This window comes from Leuciscus leuciscus, assembly GCF_965113295.1.
Source record: "Leuciscus leuciscus genome assembly, chromosome: 1".
NCBI lineage: Eukaryota > Metazoa > Chordata > Actinopteri > Cypriniformes > Leuciscidae > Leuciscus > Leuciscus leuciscus.
Genome location: NC_138725.1, coordinates 61,370,216 through 61,389,112, shown reverse-complemented (window position 1 = coordinate 61,389,112; position 18,897 = coordinate 61,370,216). Strand labels below are relative to the sequence as shown.

At 36.7% G+C, this 18,897-nt stretch overlaps 1 protein-coding gene across 6 annotated transcripts in view; it reads right to left on the bottom strand.

Annotated features, from left to right (window-relative positions):
- The window catches only part of LOC309495743 (uncharacterized protein), a 58,603-nt gene that overhangs the window by 23,162 nt on the left and 16,544 nt on the right, over positions 1-18,897 (bottom strand). For 5 of the 6 annotated variants that reach the window (XM_082165573.1, XM_082165571.1, XM_082165569.1 and 2 more), the window contains 2 exons: positions 17,344-17,480; positions 16,815-17,166 (listed from right to left, as the gene is read on the bottom strand). The exons of the other annotated variant lie outside the window; for it this stretch is intronic. In XM_082165573.1, the coding sequence (XP_082021699.1) occupies positions 17,113-17,166; positions 17,344-17,480 (191 nt within the window). In that variant the 3' untranslated portion in view covers positions 16,815-17,112. Of the gene's footprint in view, positions 1-16,814; positions 17,167-17,343; positions 17,481-18,897 lie in introns of those variants that run through there. 6 annotated transcript variants of the gene reach the window in all.

Below are 18,897 nucleotides of genomic sequence, written 5' to 3'. Positions count from 1 at the left end.
CTATTAAACTTAAGAAACCACTTAGCTTTATGGGTTAACATTTCATTAAACTTTCAGGTGGTTGGTTTTGACATTGGCTGTCATGAGGCCATTATAACTGTGTCATGAATGTTTTTCTTGACCTCAACTACAGTGGTACAAATTTAATTTGTCATTAAAATGTTATAATGGCTTCATGACAGCCAATGTCAAAACCAACCACATGAAATGTTAACCCATAAAGCGAAGTGGTTTCTTAAGTTTGATAATTAATCTGCTATGTCATGTTTATGACATATTCATGACAGGTTTTGTTGTCTTAGTAAAGTTTAGTAAGTTGCCATAACAAAGACATCTCACACAATGTCATATTTGCATTAAAAATGTCATAATTGAGCGAATGACACTTAATGACATTTGTCATAAACATGCATAAAACCTCCTTCATATTCATGACATGTGTCATGTCATGATTATGACGTTGTCATGTCAGTCTTATGCACACCCCTTCAAGTAAAGTGTTACCTTAACTTGTTCTTGTATCTCATTCTTCAGTTACCTGAAAGAGCTGGCAGAAACTGGATGAATAAAAGGAGCCAACACTGAAGATGCCTGATGCTACCCAGTCTATGATTAAGGCCTGGATGCAAAGATGGAGAGCGTTTGGTTCCACCTGATACAAGCACACAATCTCAGTGTTGACTTTGTGATGCATAAATGTGATTGCAAAATGTGGATCTATGTTCAAATACTTAATTTTCCACTGAGTATTGCAGAGAAACAAAGACACTTAATTTCAGGGTTCCTAGGCAATTTGGAAAAGTTTGGCATTTGATTTGAGTAATTTCCAAGTATGGAAAAATATTTTTGTTTCCATACTTTTCCCACCATTCTGTTTTCCAAAATAAAAAATTAAGATTTTCTAAAAATACATTTATCAAAAGCCGATTGAATTCATGGCAAAAGTTTAGTGATCATTTAGAGATTGTTTGTCTTTATCATAAGCGAGTCTCTTTTGAATGTCACTAAATTAATGTGCATTTACCCCTCTACCAGCAACAGATAAAGGAGCAGACTACCATTTAACTCATGCAACATCAAACCACACAGGTTATAAAGCATTTTAGGTTTCTTCTCATCCTGTTAGTGCTTATCACTTCCAGAAAACTTTTGTACTGATTGTACTGTATACCAAAAATGTAATGTTTTATGAATCATTAATGTTTAATATGGTTAGAAAAATCTAGAGAGAGGATTGCAATTTTAAGTCTGTGTGGAAAAGTGTAAGATTGAAAATAATTAAAGATATTTGAAAATGAACAAAAACATTTTCTTTTACTGTTTCAATTCCCCTTTCTTACCCCAGGGTACCATTTGGAATTCCTAAAGGCAGAGGTGCTGATAGTGCTCAAGGCCTGTAGGTCAAAATGTGTGTACGTCGGGGGTCTACGAATTGTCACACCTTTTACAATGGGGGAAATTCTAATTATCTAATTAGTCGATTTGAACGTCTCACATTTGGGTTACAGACACATGGTCAAGGAAGGCATCAAAGATTATAACAGTTTCTCTGTCCCTTTTATTCTCTGGCTCTATTTGTCTCTTTCTACACTCTCTCCCTCTCTTTATATCTCTCAGGAAACACTTTACATATATGGGGGGTACAATTAATGGTATTTTGGGATGGGATAAGTTTTTATCATCACATCTATTTTGTAACTTTAAGTGTAACCATATATAGTGTCATTAGACCCTTTCAATTACATATAATGTGCCAACTAGTTTTGATTAGTTATTGACTTTGAAGTGCTACCTATTGCAAAACAATATTGTCACTCCATAGCAGCAATCTGCCACATATTTAGCTGTTGTTACTACTTGTAACTACTACTTGTAACAACTTATTTCCGTTGTTGATATAAGTAGCTGTGGGTGGTAATGGACAAGAAATCTACAGTTTTCCACCATCTTACTGATAACGTTTCTTTAGTTATTCGGCAGTCTAGCAGCCTGAACCCCTGTAGGAAATCAATCCTTACAAAATTATGGAATTTTGATTTCATTTAATGACTGAACAAAAATTGATTGTAAATAACTAGTTTACTAATTATATTTTTATTGAACTGTCTTTTGGTCCAATTGTGCAAAATAACCAATTCAAGCATAATTATGACTTTCCTTTTTTATAGTATTACAAAACATTTCCAGTGAATTAAATGTATAAAACAGAAACATATCACAAAAAAATGCAGAGCAAAGATGTAGCCTATCATTAAACTGTTGTACTTTTAACTAGCTCATATCATTATTCTTAGAGGTTTTTAATTGCTTTATTATTTTTATTTTAGACAGGTGTCATTGAACTTGAATGGGCTTCCTGTTAAACCAGGCCCAACGCTACGGGTCGCCTGGTCAAATGTCTGTCAGTTCCTCCTTAAATTCTCCAGATCTGTAGGTCTTCCTGCAAATGAATTACAAGATGTTGGTTTCAATGTAAGCTGATAGTCATAAAAAAACAAAATGTAAAATGTATTTCACCTGAAAGCTTCAGTTTCATCCTCATTTTAAAATATTTCCTGGACTATTTCTTTTGTAGAGTAAACTTGGTGCAAGGGACATTAATGAAACCTTATTGTAACGTGGAACCAATGTAAACAAATAAAATTACTTGTAAAAATCTTAAGATCTTTAAGCTAAAATACATTTATAATGCCCTCAAAACAGCACTAAAGACACAGTTATATTGTGCTTATCACAGTTAGTGCATGTTGAAGTCAAATTGAATCGGAGTACTCCTGCCCTGAGAGCAGCACGTAATACACTAAAATAACAGCGATTTGAATCTATTGAGTTCTCCTGCCCTGAGAGCAGCGCGTAATACACTAAAATAACAGCGATTTGAATCTATTGAGTACTCCTGCCCTGAGAGCAGCACGTAATACACTAAAATGACAGCGATTTGAATCTATTGAGTACTCCTGCCCTGAGAGCAGCACGTAATACACTAAAATAACAGCGATTTGAATCTATTGAGTTCTCCTGCCCTGAGAGCAGCGCGTAATACACTAAAATAACAGCGATTTGAATCTATTGAGTTCTCCTGCCCTGAGAGCAGCGCGTAATACACTAAAATAAAAGCGAATTAATCTATTTGAGTACACCTGCCCTGAGAGCAGCGCGTAATACACTAAAAATAACAGCGATTTGAATCTATTGAGTTCTCCTGCCCTGAGAGCAGCGCGTAATACACTAAAATAAAAGCGAATTAATCTATTTGAGTACACCTGCCCTGAGAGCAGCGCGTAATACACTAAAAATAACAGCGATTTGAATCTATTGAGTTCTCCTGCCCTGAGAGCAGCGCGTAATACACTAACATAACAGCAATTTGAATCTATACTCCTGCCCTGAGAGCAGCGCGTAATACACTAACATAACAGCAATTTGAATCTATTGAGTACTCCTGCCCTGAGAGCAGCGCGTAATACACTAAAAATAACAGCGATTTGAATCTATTGAGTACTCCTGCCCTGAGAGCAGCGCGTAATACACTAAAAATAACAGCGATTTGAATCTATTGAGTACTCCTGCCCTGAGAGCAGCGCGTAATACACTAAAAATAACAGCGATTTGAATCTATTGAGTTCTCCTGCCCTGAGAGCAGCGCGTAATACACTAACATAACAGCAATTTGAATCTATACTCCTGCCCTGAGAGCAGCGGGTAATACACTAACATAACAGCAATTTGAATCTATACTCCTGCCCTGAGAGCAGCGCGTAATACACTAACATAACAGCAATTTGAATCTATTGAGTACTCCTGCCCTGAGAGCAGCGCGTAATACACTAAAAATAACAGCGATTTGAATCTATTGAGTACTCCTGCCCTGAGAGCAGCGCGTAATACACTAACATAACAGCAATTTGAATCTATACTCCTGCCCTGAGAGCAGCGCGTAATACACTAACATAACAGCAATTTGAATCTATACTCCTGCCCTGAGAGCAGCGCGTAATACACTAACATAACAGCAATTTGAATCTATTGAGTACTCCTGCCCTGAGAGCAGCGCGTAATACACTAAAAATAACAGCGATTTGAATCTATTGAGTACTCCTGCCCTGAGAGCAGCGCGTAATACACTAAAAATAACAGCGATTTGAATCTATTGAGTTCTCCTGCCCTGAGAGCAGCGCGTAATACACTAACATAACAGCAATTTGAATCTATACTCCTGCCCTGAGAGCAGCGAGTAATACACTAACATAACAGCAATTTGAATCTATACTCCTGCCCTGAGAGCAGCGCGTAATACACTAACATAACAGCAATTTGAATCTATTGAGTACTCCTGCCCTGAGAGCAGCGCGTAATACACTAAAAATAACAGCGATTTGAATCTATTGAGTACTCCTGCCCTGAGAGCAGCGTGTAATACACTAACATAACAGCAATTTGAATCTATACTCCTGCCCTGAGAGCAGCGCGTAATACACTAACATAACAGCAATTTGAATCTATACTCCTGCCCTGAGAGCTCGTAATACACTAAAATAACAGCGATTTGAATCTATTGAGTTCTCCTGCCCTGAGAGCAGCGCGTAATACACTAAAATAACAGCGATTTGAATCTATTGAGTTCTCCTGCCCTGAGAGCAGCGCGTAATACACTAAAATAAAAGCGAATTAATCTATTTGAGTACACCTGCCCTGAGAGCAGCGCGTAATACACTAAAAATAACAGCGATTTGAATCTATTGAGTTCTCCTGCCCTGAGAGCAGCGCGTAATACACTAAAATAAAAGCGAATTAATCTATTTGAGTACACCTGCCCTGAGAGCAGCGCGTAATACACTAAAAATAACAGCGATTTGAATCTATTGAGTTCTCCTGCCCTGAGAGCAGCGCGTAATACACTAACATAACAGCAATTTGAATCTATACTCCTGCCCTGAGAGCAGCGCGTAATACACTAACATAACAGCAATTTGAATCTATTGAGTACTCCTGCCCTGAGAGCAGCGCGTAATACACTAAAAATAACAGCGATTTGAATCTATTGAGTACTCCTGCCCTGAGAGCAGCGCGTAATACACTAAAAATAACAGCGATTTGAATCTATTGAGTACTCCTGCCCTGAGAGCAGCGCGTAATACACTAAAAATAACAGCGATTTGAATCTATTGAGTTCTCCTGCCCTGAGAGCAGCGCGTAATACACTAACATAACAGCAATTTGAATCTATACTCCTGCCCTGAGAGCAGCGGGTAATACACTAACATAACAGCAATTTGAATCTATACTCCTGCCCTGAGAGCAGCGCGTAATACACTAACATAACAGCAATTTGAATCTATTGAGTACTCCTGCCCTGAGAGCAGCGCGTAATACACTAAAAATAACAGCGATTTGAATCTATTGAGTACTCCTGCCCTGAGAGCAGCGCGTAATACACTAACATAACAGCAATTTGAATCTATACTCCTGCCCTGAGAGCAGCGCGTAATACACTAACATAACAGCAATTTGAATCTATACTCCTGCCCTGAGAGCAGCGCGTAATACACTAACATAACAGCAATTTGAATCTATTGAGTACTCCTGCCCTGAGAGCAGCGCGTAATACACTAAAAATAACAGCGATTTGAATCTATTGAGTACTCCTGCCCTGAGAGCAGCGCGTAATACACTAAAAATAACAGCGATTTGAATCTATTGAGTTCTCCTGCCCTGAGAGCAGCGCGTAATACACTAACATAACAGCAATTTGAATCTATACTCCTGCCCTGAGAGCAGCGAGTAATACACTAACATAACAGCAATTTGAATCTATACTCCTGCCCTGAGAGCAGCGCGTAATACACTAACATAACAGCAATTTGAATCTATTGAGTACTCCTGCCCTGAGAGCAGCGCGTAATACACTAAAAATAACAGCGATTTGAATCTATTGAGTACTCCTGCCCTGAGAGCAGCGTGTAATACACTAACATAACAGCAATTTGAATCTATACTCCTGCCCTGAGAGCAGCGCGTAATACACTAACATAACAGCAATTTGAATCTATACTCCTGCCCTGAGAGCTCGTAATACACTAAAAATAACAGCAATTTGAATCTATACTCCTGCCCTGAGAGCAGCGCGTAATACACTAAAAATAACTGTGATTTGAATCTATTGAGTACTCCTGCCCTGAGAGCAGCGCGTAATACACTAAAATAACAGCGATTTGAATCTATACTCCTGCCCTGAGAGCTCGTAATACACTAAAAATAACAGCAATTTGAATCTATACTCCTGCCCTGAGAACAGCGCGTAATACACTAAAAATAACTGTGATTTGAATCTATTGAGTACTCCTGCCCTGAGAGCAGCGCGTAATACACTAAAATAAAAGTGATTTGAATCTATTGAGTACTCCTGCCCTGAGAGCAGCGCGTAATACACTAAAAATAACAGCGATTTGAATCTATTGAGTAGTCCTGCCCTGAGAGCAGCGCGTAATACACTAACATAACAGCAATTTGAATCTATACTCCTGCCCTGAGAGCAGCGCGTAATACACTAACATAACAGCAATTTGAATCTATACTCCTGCCCTGAGAGCTCGTAATACACTAAAAATAACAGCAATTTGAATCTATACTCCTGCCCTGAGAGCAGCGCGTAATACACTAAAAATAACTGTGATTTGAATCTATTGAGTACTCCTGCCCTGAGAGCAGCGCGTAATACACTAAAATAACAGCGATTTGAATCTATTGAGTACTCCTGCCCTGAGAGCAGCGCGTAATACACTAAAAATAAAAGTGATTTGAATCTATTGAGTACTCCTGCCCTGAGAGCAGCGCGTAATACACTAAAAATAACAGCGATTTGAATCTATTGAGTACTCCTGCCCTGAGAGCAGCGCGTAATACACTAAAAATAACAGCGATTTGAATCTATTGAGTACTCCTGCCCTGAGAGCAGCGCGTAATACACTAAAAATAAAAGTGATTTGAATCTATTGAGTACTCCTGCCTTGAGAGCAGCGCGTAATACACTAAAATAACAGCGATTTGAATCTATTGAGTACTCCTGCCCTGAGAGCAGCGCGTAATACACTAAAATAAAAGTGATTTGAATCTATTGAGTACTCCTGCCCTGAGAGCAGCGCGTAATACACTAAAAATAACAGCGATTTGAATCTATTGAGTACTCCTGCCCTGAGAGCAGCGCGTAATACACTAAAAATAACAGCGATTTGAATCTATTGAGTACTCCTGCCCTGAGAGCAGCACGTAATACACTAAAATAAAAGCAATTTGAATCTATACTCCTGCCCTGAGAGCTCGTAATACACTAAAAATAACAGCAATTTGAATCTATACTCCTGCCCTGAGAGCAGCGCGTAATACACTAAAAATAACTGTGATTTGAATCTATTGAGTACTCCTGCCCTGAGAGCAGCGCGTAATACACTAAAAATAAAAGTGATTTGAATCTATTGAGTACTCCTGCCTTGAGAGCAGCGCGTAATACACTAAAATAACAGCGATTTGAATCTATTGAGTACTCCTGCCCTGAGAGCAGCGCGTAATACACTAAAATAAAAGTGATTTGAATCTATTGAGTACTCCTGCCCTGAGAGCAGCGCGTAATACACTAAAAATAACAGCGATTTGAATCTATTGAGTACTCCTGCCCTGAGAGCAGCGCGTAATACACTAAAAATAACAGCGATTTGAATCTATTGAGTACTCCTGCCCTGAGAGCAGCACGTAATACACTAAAATAAAAGCAATTTGAATCTATACTCCTGCCCTGAGAGCTCGTAATACACTAAAAATAACAGCAATTTGAATCTATACTCCTGCCCTGAGAGCAGCGCGTAATACACTAAAAATAACTGTGATTTGAATCTATTGAGTACTCCTGCCCTGAGAGCAGCGCGTAATACACTAAAATAACAGCGATTTGAATCTATTGAGTAATCCTGCCCTGAGAGCAGCGCGTAATACACTAAAATAACAGCGATTTGAATCTATACTCCTGCCCTGAGAGCTCGTAATACACTAAAAATAACAGCAATTTGAATCTATACTCCTGCCCTGAGAGCAGCGCGTAATACACTAAAAATAACTGTGATTTGAATCTATTGAGTACTCCTGCCCTGAGAGCAGAGCGTAATACACTAAAATAACAGCAATTTGAATCTATACTCCTGCCCTGAGAGCTCGTAATACACTAAAATAACAGCAATTTGAATCTATTGAGTACTCCTGCCCTGAGAGCAGAGCGTAATACACTAAAATAACAGCAATTTGAATCTATACTCCTGCCCTGAGAGCAGCGCGTAATACACTAAAATAACAGCGATTTTAATCTATTGAGTACTCCTGCCCTGAGAGCAGCGCGTAATACACTAAAATAAAAGTGATTTGAATCTATTGAGTACTCCTGCCCTGAGAGCAGCGCGTAATACACTAAAATAAAAGTGATTTGAATCTATTGAGTACTCCTGCCCTGAGAGCAGCGCGTAATACACTAAAATAAAAGTGATTTGAATCTATTGAGTACTCCTGCCCTGAGAGCAGCATGTAATACACTAAAATAAAAGTGATTTGAATCTATTGAGTACTCCTGCCCTTAGAGCAGCGCGTAATACACTAAAATAAAAGTGATTTGAATCTATTGAGTACTCCTGCCCTGAGAGCAGCACGTAATACACTAAAATAAAAGTGATTTGAATCTATTGAGTAGTCCTGCCCTGAGAGCAGCGCGTAATACACTAAAATAACAGCAATTCGAATCTATACTCATGCCCTGAGAGCTCGTAATACACTAAAAATAACAGCAATTTGAATCTATACTCCTGCCCTGAGAGCTCGTAATACACTAAAAATAACAGCAATTTGAATCTATCGAGTAACGTTACTCCTGCCCTGAGAGCAGCGCGATCGCGGGAGATATATCATTTTGACCGTTGAAATATCGCGGAAAATTTGAACGAGTTCTGTTCTCGCACATCAATTTAACAGACAGCGAGGTAGCATTGGAAAAGCATGTTTTACACCAGTTACCCCATAAGCAGCTTTGTTTTGGTCGACTGATGAAACAGTCAAATCAAAATGCATACAATACGATATTTAGACGATGATTAGTTCTGTGCATTTTTAAATGTTCGCTTATTATCTTAGTAAACGTTAGAGGATGTTGAATTGTAACACAATATAGTTGTAAATTCACTTACCTTGCAATAAATGCGTTCTCCCACGAACATGTCTTTTATTCCGACTATTCTTCAAGAAATCCCTCCGCAGCGCATCTCAAATTCAAACGTCTAAACCCCGCCCTTGCTTCAGTTTCATTGGTTGAAGCTGTAAACCAATCATTTTCCTTTCTGCCCTCAGAACATGTTTGAGTAAGTAAAACTCCCATCTGCGCGCCGCAGGCGCGCCTCGAGCCGCGCGGAAAACGCGAGCATAGAACCGACGCCTATTTTTCACGCGACACCGACACGCAAGGCAAAATAGAATAGGAAAAGATGTTTGTATGTCATTTTGACATGAAAACATATTAATAAATGACATTTTGATGTTTGAAAGTTTAAGTTTTTACATAAATGCAGATATAAATGTAATAATAAAAAAAATTATCGATTTTCATTATCTTTTATTATAGGCTACGCAGTCTAATATCATAGAAGCTCCCCATCCTGTCACCCCAGACCCATACCCCCCCCACCCCCCCACCCCCGTCCCGAATTTCAGCCAATCTCATCTGGTCACCCTAGGGGGGACTACAAAATAAACAATTTGGGCTAAATCAGGTTTACAGAGATTTGATTAATCCACACATCTGTGATCTACACGTAATGACTGGTATTGACTTAAAGTAGTGTGCAGTTATCTCACCATAAGGTAACCACAAACATATAGTGCATCAATAAAAAGCAATTGTTGCGCACAGCAAACTCTTACACTACATTTTATCCTAAAATATTTAATAATTAATTATTTTAAACAGACATTAATCGCCTGACAACTGCAGGCCTACATGTGCATGCTCACTTTAAAGAATAACGTTTGATGCTGACAGCATTGACACGCATTAGATATCGGAAGCTATTAACACTTGCATTTACAATAATTTGGGTTAACAAGAACTGAAATGTTTTATTCTTTTGCTAAATACTTACTTTCTGATGATTCAATCAATGGAAGAGCGAACTTGAGCACTGTATTGAGGGGCGGGAAGTGATGAGGGCGCTGAAAATGTTTAAACATTTGATTGGTTTCCAAGCCGTAGTGGGTGTTTCCTGGTGCAGCGAATGACTAAAATTCAGGCCAATGTACCTATTTTTAATTTATTAATTTATTATTATTATTATTATTATTATTATTAGTTAATACTTTTACCATTCCAAATACAATCACAAACAAAGAAACAAAAATGCGTGTATGAGTCAAAAAGACAAAAGCAGAGAGCAGAATAAATAAAGCAGACAGATATATAACTACTATAACTAGCATAAATTATTCACATTGAATTATTGAAAATTCTGCAAACATTTTGTTTCCCGGAAATGAATTGTTTAGAGTTAAACTGTAAAAACAGTCCCCCGACTATTAATGAAGCGTGTAGTAACAGCATTCGCCCCATTAGAGATTATGAGTTATGTTTCTGTACAAAAAATAAATAAAAATAATAAATAAAAATAATAACGCGTATTTCTGCATGCACCTTCGGCATCTGCACGAGATGGAATCGTGAATCTTCGTACGATTAAGGGGCGGGACGATGACGTTGACTATAATACATTTCTGCGTGCAATGCGCATTTTCCATCAATAGAAGTTTAACGGGAGGGTTTTGCGTACCATATTGACTGCGTGCAATGCATACTCATTTTCCATCAATAGAAGTTTAATGGGAGGGTTTTGCGTACCATATCAACGCAAAATGTGACTTTGGCGTGTAAATACTACGCCAAATGAAAATGAAAACTCGTGGTATAGATACGCAGTAGTAAGAGACTGGGTTGGAAACTTCACACATTCAAATGCATTTTCACTATCTGAAAGGCAGTGAAAAGGTCGTAGTGTTTCAAAAAAGCATTAAAAGGCATTATTAACATTCCATTTCATCTTGTATTACTATATTTCATTTGGAATGTCATTTGCATCATTCGCATGTGAAAATGTCAAAAACTTGACACAAATTCAGATGCAATTTCACTGCCTGGAAAGTAGTGAAACCATGTCTTAGTGTTTAAAAAAATCATTGCAACAATGTTTCTTTCTTGGAATTCCAAAGCAATGATTCCACATATAACTTGATTTTGATCATTTTTGGAGCAATTGCTTGTCAGTGTAGTGAGGCCAATAGGTGGTGGCATTTTTCCTGACCTCTGTATGGATCACATTTTCCAGACTGGCATAGGATAAAAAATATGGACAAAGCGTCTGTGACGTCACCCATAGACTTTCTGAAGAACGGGTTTGAAGCCGTTTATGGGGGGTATGGGCGGCGCCATCTTGGAAAATCTCGGGAAATCCTAACCCTGCCCACCTTCTGGCCAATCCATATATGGGTAAAAGGGCGGGCTTTGTGTGAGACTGGAACGATGCGTGAAGAAAGCAACATAAACAACAATGGATGACATACAGCAGATCTTGTTCTTGCTTCTCGGCGTGTTTGTCACAAGAAGCCAAGCGCCGACATTAGGCGTTTCTCGATAGCAAGTACGCAAAGTTCGGACTTAAAGGCACAATATGTAACTTTTTTTGCTTTAAAAATAGCAAAAATCACAATATCTATGTTATATATATTTTTTAGTTGTGTACTTACATTATCCCGACTGTTTCCAACAACTTTCAAACCAGGAGAAATTTGTAATTTAATTTGAGAAACGTCCCGTTTCTTTATTTCCGTTTTGTCGCCGTCAATGGCGTCATATCCGCGTTGTCCCTGGTTTCCGCTCGTACTGCCATAGCAACCAGAGCTATGAACCAGAGCCCTCTGATAGTAACCAAAGCGACTGACGGTAGTTCGCAATGTCTATTTGCACGCTGTTGTTGTTTCGTTCAAACATTATGGACCATGGCAAGCAGACTTTGGATAAAAAAGGAGAACTAAAACGAGAATCAATATCAGCGCAGTGTTTTCGAGATGCCTAGAGCTCCCATGAGAGCTCCACGTCCGAGACTTCGACCGCTTCTACATGTACTTTATTAAACAGGTGAGCACATTTACATAAAACTAATCAATGTTAAATAGCTCAACATGATGAAATGTTAGAATATGATCTGCATGTTATTCTAATGTTGATCTAGCTTACTGCTTATGGCAAGCCGTTTTAACATTTAATCATTTAAACCGACTAGTCTCTATTTTCATGCTACTAGTACTTATTTTTTAGATACTAGTATCTATTCCATTAAGTACTAGTACTTATTCATTAGCTACTAGTGCTTATTATTTAGGTACTAGTGCCTATTCTTTAGATACTAGTGCTTATTCTTTAGGTACTAGTACTTATTCAATAGATACTAGTACTTATTCATTAGATACTAGTACTTATTCATTAGATACTAGTACCTATTAAATAGATACTAGTACTTATTCATTAGATACTAGTACTTATTCATTAGATACTAGTTCTTATTTATTAGATACTAGTACTTATTCATTAGTTACTAGTACTTATTATTAGATACTAGTACTTATTCATTAGATACTAGTACCTATTAAATAGATACTAGTACTTATTCATTAGATACTAGTACTTATTCCAATAGTGACTAGTAACTATTCTTTTGTTACTAGTAACAAATAATTTTTTTTGCCATTGACTTCTATGGGGATCTGTCATTCAGATATCAACTATTCAGTTCTTACTAGTATGTATTCCAATTGTGACTAGTACATATATATTAGATACTAGTAGTTATTTATTAGGTACTAGTACTTATTTTTTAGATACTAGTAACTATTACTAGATACTAGTATGTATTCAATAAACACTAGTACTAAGTCATTAGATACTAGTACCTATTAAATAGATACTAGTACCTATTAAATAGATACTAGTACCTATTAAATAGATACTAGTACTTATTCATTAGATACTAGTACTTATTCAAAAGATACTAGTACTTATTCATTAGATACTAGTACTTATTCATTAGATACTAGTACGTATTAATTAGATACTAGTACTTATAAATTAGCTACTAGTACTTATTCAATAGATACTAGTACCTATTTATTAGATACTAGTATTTATTCAGAATGTTACTAGTAAGATTTTTTATTTTACTAGTCACAACTGCTTTTTTACTCGTCTTATGTTATGACTAGTCAGAACGGCCACTGGATAGTTCAATTAAAAATCTTACTAGTAAAATAAAAAATCTTACTAGTAACATTTGGAATAAATACTAGTATCTAATAAATAGTTACTAGTATCTATTGAATAAGTACTAGTAGCTAATTTATAAGTACTAGTATCTAATTAATACGTACTAGTATCTAATGAATAAGTACTAGTATCTAATGAATAAGTACTAGTATCTATTGAATAAGTACTAGTATCTAATGAATAAGTACTAGTATCTATTTAATAGGTACTAGTATCTAATGATTTAGTACTAGTATTTATTGAATACATACTAGTATCTAGTAATAGGTACTAGTATCTAAAAAATAAGTACTAGTACCTAATAAATAACTACTAGTATCTAATATATATGTACTAGTCACAATTGGAATACATACTAGTCAGAACTGAATAGTTGATATCTGAATGACAGATCCCCATAGAAGTCAATGGCAAAAAAAATTATTTGTTACTAGTAACAAAATAATAGTTACTAGTCACTGTTGGAATAAGTACTAGTATCTAATGAATAAGTACTAGTATCTATTTAATAGGTACTAGTATCTAATGAATAAGTACTAGTATCTATTTAATAGGTACTAGTATCTAATGAATAAGTACTAGTATCTAATGAATAAGTACTAGTATCTAATGAATAAGTACTAGTATCTATTTAATAGATACTAGTATCTAATGAATAAGTACTAGTATCTAATGAATAAGTACTAGTATCTATTGAATAAGTACTAGTACCTAAAGAATAAGCACTAGTATCTAAAGAATAGGCACTAGTACCTAAAGAATAAGCACTAGTAGCTAATGAATAAGTACTAGTACTTAATGGAATAGATACTAGTATCTAAAAAATAAGTACTAGTAGCATGAAAATAGAGACTAGTCGGTTTAAATGATTAAATGTTAAAACGGCTTGCCATATACTGCTAGTCTCATACAGACAAACTAACACATACATTTCAACACATTCAAATGCAGTTTCGTGTGATAGTGTAATGTTAGACCAAGTGAAACAACGCTGCGTTACCTCACGTTTAATTTGTCTAATAAACTGACCTGTGACTGTGAGTAGTAATTCTGCACTCGCGTGTAACGTTAGTTCGGTAGAATGAAATGTCCATATTCCTTATGCGGGACTCGCATCGCGTATGGAGCTGATAGCTGTCTCTTAGCAATCCCGAACTGCTTCATATCACAGTGATGATAAAAGCATCGATGTATTCAGTCATCCATAAACATTATTAGATCCATAGATTAGATCGGTCGGCTTGACGTTGACGACAAGATCCATAATTCTTAGCAAATGTTGCGTCATCAAACTACGCCTTTGTTATTGTAAATAGGTTAGCGACCCCTAGTGGCGAAAAATGCCATACTGTACGTTTAATTGCCAAGTCCGACTCAGGAGAATGACTCCCGAGGACGTGAGTCCGGTTATTCTGCGTCACTCAGCTCGCTCTGCTACTCCGGTTATCTCTGTATGTATATTTTAGGCAACAATAAAACGAAATATGTTATAAAACACCACACTGCCTCTTTTCGTTTTAATTTAAAGAAATCTTAAACATTATAGCCACACAAATGTGGTTCAGGCAACGCGTAACGTTATTGATTATATTCACTGCATAACGTTAGCCTATTTATAACAAAACGAAATATAAAACACAACCCTGCCTCTTTTCGTTTAAATATAATATAAAAAATTAAACATTTTAATATGGTCCAGGCAATATGTGCATTTGTACTAAACAACAGATGTTGCAGTAAACAACATTACAGATCATCTTCGTTGTATTAAAATTTAAAATGACAAAACTCAACCCAGACTCTTTTTGTTAAATTTCAGTTTTATCAATATTAGCCATTATAAAAGTATAAGTGAAAGGTACAAGAAGCTTTACAAATAAAGCAAACAATTCAGTCAAACATACAAAGTCAGCGTTCTAGTCTAACCATACAACGGTAAAGTTAAATAGCTTATAAAGTTATGAAACTTCACTTAGCCCTCAGCCAAAACGATTGGCCAGGGAACACATTATAGATTCACGAGACCAAAAATCGCCTGTTAGATATACACAAGACGAATTATATCTCATGTTTAACCACTACAGAGACGCCAGAGTCAGCGGCAAACGTCAGAAGGACTAGCCAAGGAAAGGCTGTTCCAGGCGGGGTACATGAGCGCCGAGCGCCCGGTGATCGTCTGGATCTCAACTGGATAAAATGTTCATAAATCTTTATAAATAAACCACAGATTTAAGCTTTAAACAACTACATTCTCGCCTGAAAAACTCTTAAAACTACATTTCATGATACAAAAACAGTAATATTATATTTCAACTGTATATTAAAAAATGGCGCTTCTTATGTTGTCATTCTCCTCGGCGCAGCCTATGCTCGTTATCAGCTGTCAATAAAGCTGTCAATCAAAGTTAACCACACCCTTATTTGTCATACATTTTATATCTAAATACGATCTAAACTAACTAGTTAGAAAAAAATTCACCCCCCTCACAGTTGTCAGGCACTCGGAACCTATCGAAAAATACAATAAAAGTCCATGGGACCAACCTGTAAAAACATGAATTTATGCTGTGAAATCGGACATTTTAACATGGGGGTCTATGGACATTTGCTCTCTTTTGGGACCTGCCCCTAGCGGATTTTCGATGTATTGCAGTTTTTCGCACTTCCGGGTAGGCTTCATTTTTCAGATTAGAATGTTGCCGCTTGGATAATACCCAAACAAACGCCTGACTTCCACAATAATCTGTGACTCCTGAATTCTTCATCTCTGCCATCACCCTCACTGCTTCCTGGGCCGTTCCAAGCGTGGGGCAGGGCCCAGTGTGAGGTACTGGAAGCATGTTCTTTTTCTAATTGAATTTATATGCATTTATGGTCTAAAATGAACTCACAATGGAGCCTTGACCCCATGCAATCTACATGTGCAGCATGTCTCCATTTCCTTTTTGCCAAAAATGTGAAGCACATAACAAATAGATTTAAATTGTATTGTCCCGTCACATGATAATACTAAACGGTATTTGTTTTGGTTGAATATTATTATTGTGTTTAAAATGCAAATTTATATGTATATATACACCAGAGGGTTACAATCTATCCATTTTTTTATTTGAAATGTGGTAAAAAAATAAAATAAAATAAAAGCTTATTTGTTAGTTCATGTTGGTAGATGCCTAACAAATTAAACCTTTGTAAAGTGTTACCATGACTTGCCTATAAATAGAACAAAAATATGAACATTTTTTATTTTATTTTATTTTATTTTATTTTATTTTATGTGACATGGTGGACATGCTTGCCAAATCTTGTTAAGGTTGAATAAAAAAAACAAATAATTAATGTTACATGAAAATAGAATTTGCTAACATTTGAACATGGCTCAAAGATCATGCAAATTGGACATTGAATTAAAAAAATATATATATTTAAAATGATTTATTTCGTATGAATAGGAAAAGAGGAATTGTATTATGGTGAAGTTATGGTGTTAATAGATTTTTTGTTGATTTACTTTATTTATAATTAGCCTTCAATATCTAAGTTTCTTATGAAACAGTGCTGCCCTCTTCAAAGGCAACAATGTAACTTGGGAAGCTTTATTTCACACTAAAACAATCCATTCATTGACAGACATTATTAAAAGTGGAACATTTATGATTTATGATCATAAAAGTCGATTTATGAGTAATTTAAAATGCTGAATAAATGATGCATGGGACACATCATTTATGAAGGATACATTTTCCATTAACTTTAGGTATCTTCAAAATTTCAAGCTGAAAAGAAAAATAAACAAGGTTAGAAAATATAGGCTATATATGTATATATTTTTTTTTTAAAGAATGTAGTTTAAGTCAGAAAATTTAAAAGATACTGTTTCATGTTTTGGCTAAATGTATTCAAGTACAGAGACACATTAGCTAATGTGCAAGTTGATCTCTTTTTGTTCTCACCTCTATAAGACTCTTGAGGGTTTTGCCTTGGCATAATAAACTTGTTTTCCAGTTCTTGCATGCTCCTTTTCCACCCTTTTGCGCAAATATTAGAGGGGGGATAATTTCTCCATTATATTTAACGCAATCCCTTTTTCCTGAGAATAGAGGAGAATTTTAATACAGTATGTATGTATGTGGTAGGTATGTGTAAGTGCAAATGGATAGTATAAATCAGTTCCCGGACCCTTTCAAAAGCTACACTCAATGCTGCATGAACAGCACTATGGGGAAAACGTCTTCGTTTGACCAGTTGTGCACACGTGCGGCAATCACGGCAAACAATTTGGCTCAAATAACCTCTGATGATGACTCATCGGAATGCGCATGTCAAAGGCTATAAATAGACGTGTGACGGGTGTGCTCATCAAGGTTCGTTTGTCTTCAGAACCACATTGTGTTAGCTTTGTCAGGCAGGAAAGCCTTTCTCACTCTCTTTCTCTACAACGAAAAGAAAAGAGTTGAAAAAAAGAAAAGAAAAGAAAAAGAGAATCATGGTCGAGAGCATAGACTGTAAAAAAATATGGACGTAGTGTCCGTGACGTCACCCGTAGGTTTCTGAAGACCGTTTTTGAAGCCTAAAGTGGGCGTGGCCGTCCGTCGCCATCTTGGTAGCGCGTCACTCCCGAATTTATTTATTTTTACAGTCAGACAATGAACTGAGGTAACGTGACGGCTAACAGACAGCAGACAAATGGCTAATGATGACTAATGACCACAGCAGTGGGAATCCACCTGTCACTCAAAAGTGGACACCCTTAATTATGCAGAAATTAAAAGCTTAATATAATTTAAACGGATGAGTTATAAAAATAAAAAAATGTACCCCCCTCACAGTTGTCATGAAGGGCAAAATTAGCTGTATAAACCAAAGCCACTTTTTGCACCAGGCTTTAAACATGTTTTTTTTTCTGCTGTAAAGTTGGGCATTTTAACATGGGGGAGATACAGATTTGACTCACTTCTGCATCCAGCCTCAAGCAGCCAGTTGATGAATTTAATTCGTTTAAATTCACTTCCGTGTTGGTTTCAAAAGAGAGACAGAAGGTTGCCGCTTGGTCGAGAGATTGGCGAATGGAAGCACTGTGAGTTGCTATACATTAAAGAGCGGAAGACGGGTCCTTCCCTTTCTCTCGTTTTCTCTTAAGATCGCGTCATCCTCCCGTCCACTGCTGAAGCGCACCTTGGTGCTTATTCAGAGCGGGCTGAGGATGTAGGTTCTCTTGTAAATAAAGAAGTGACTTGGATCTCATGTCTGCAGAGGCCAAGCGCAGATTAAGGGTCCGCTATATATGTATAATGCGAGTGAACTAAGCAGATGGGAGATTCTCTCTTGTTCCTATGAATGCGTGCAAACGAATTGTGTGTATTTGCAAGCTATGATTTTTTATATTTTTTTCTAATATGAAAATTACTATATTCAGCCTTTCTTCCAGGCCGTTTTTTACTTGTCAAGCTGATATTTGGCTGCATTTAATTCTGAGAAATTATTTAATAGACTACTCATCTGATTTG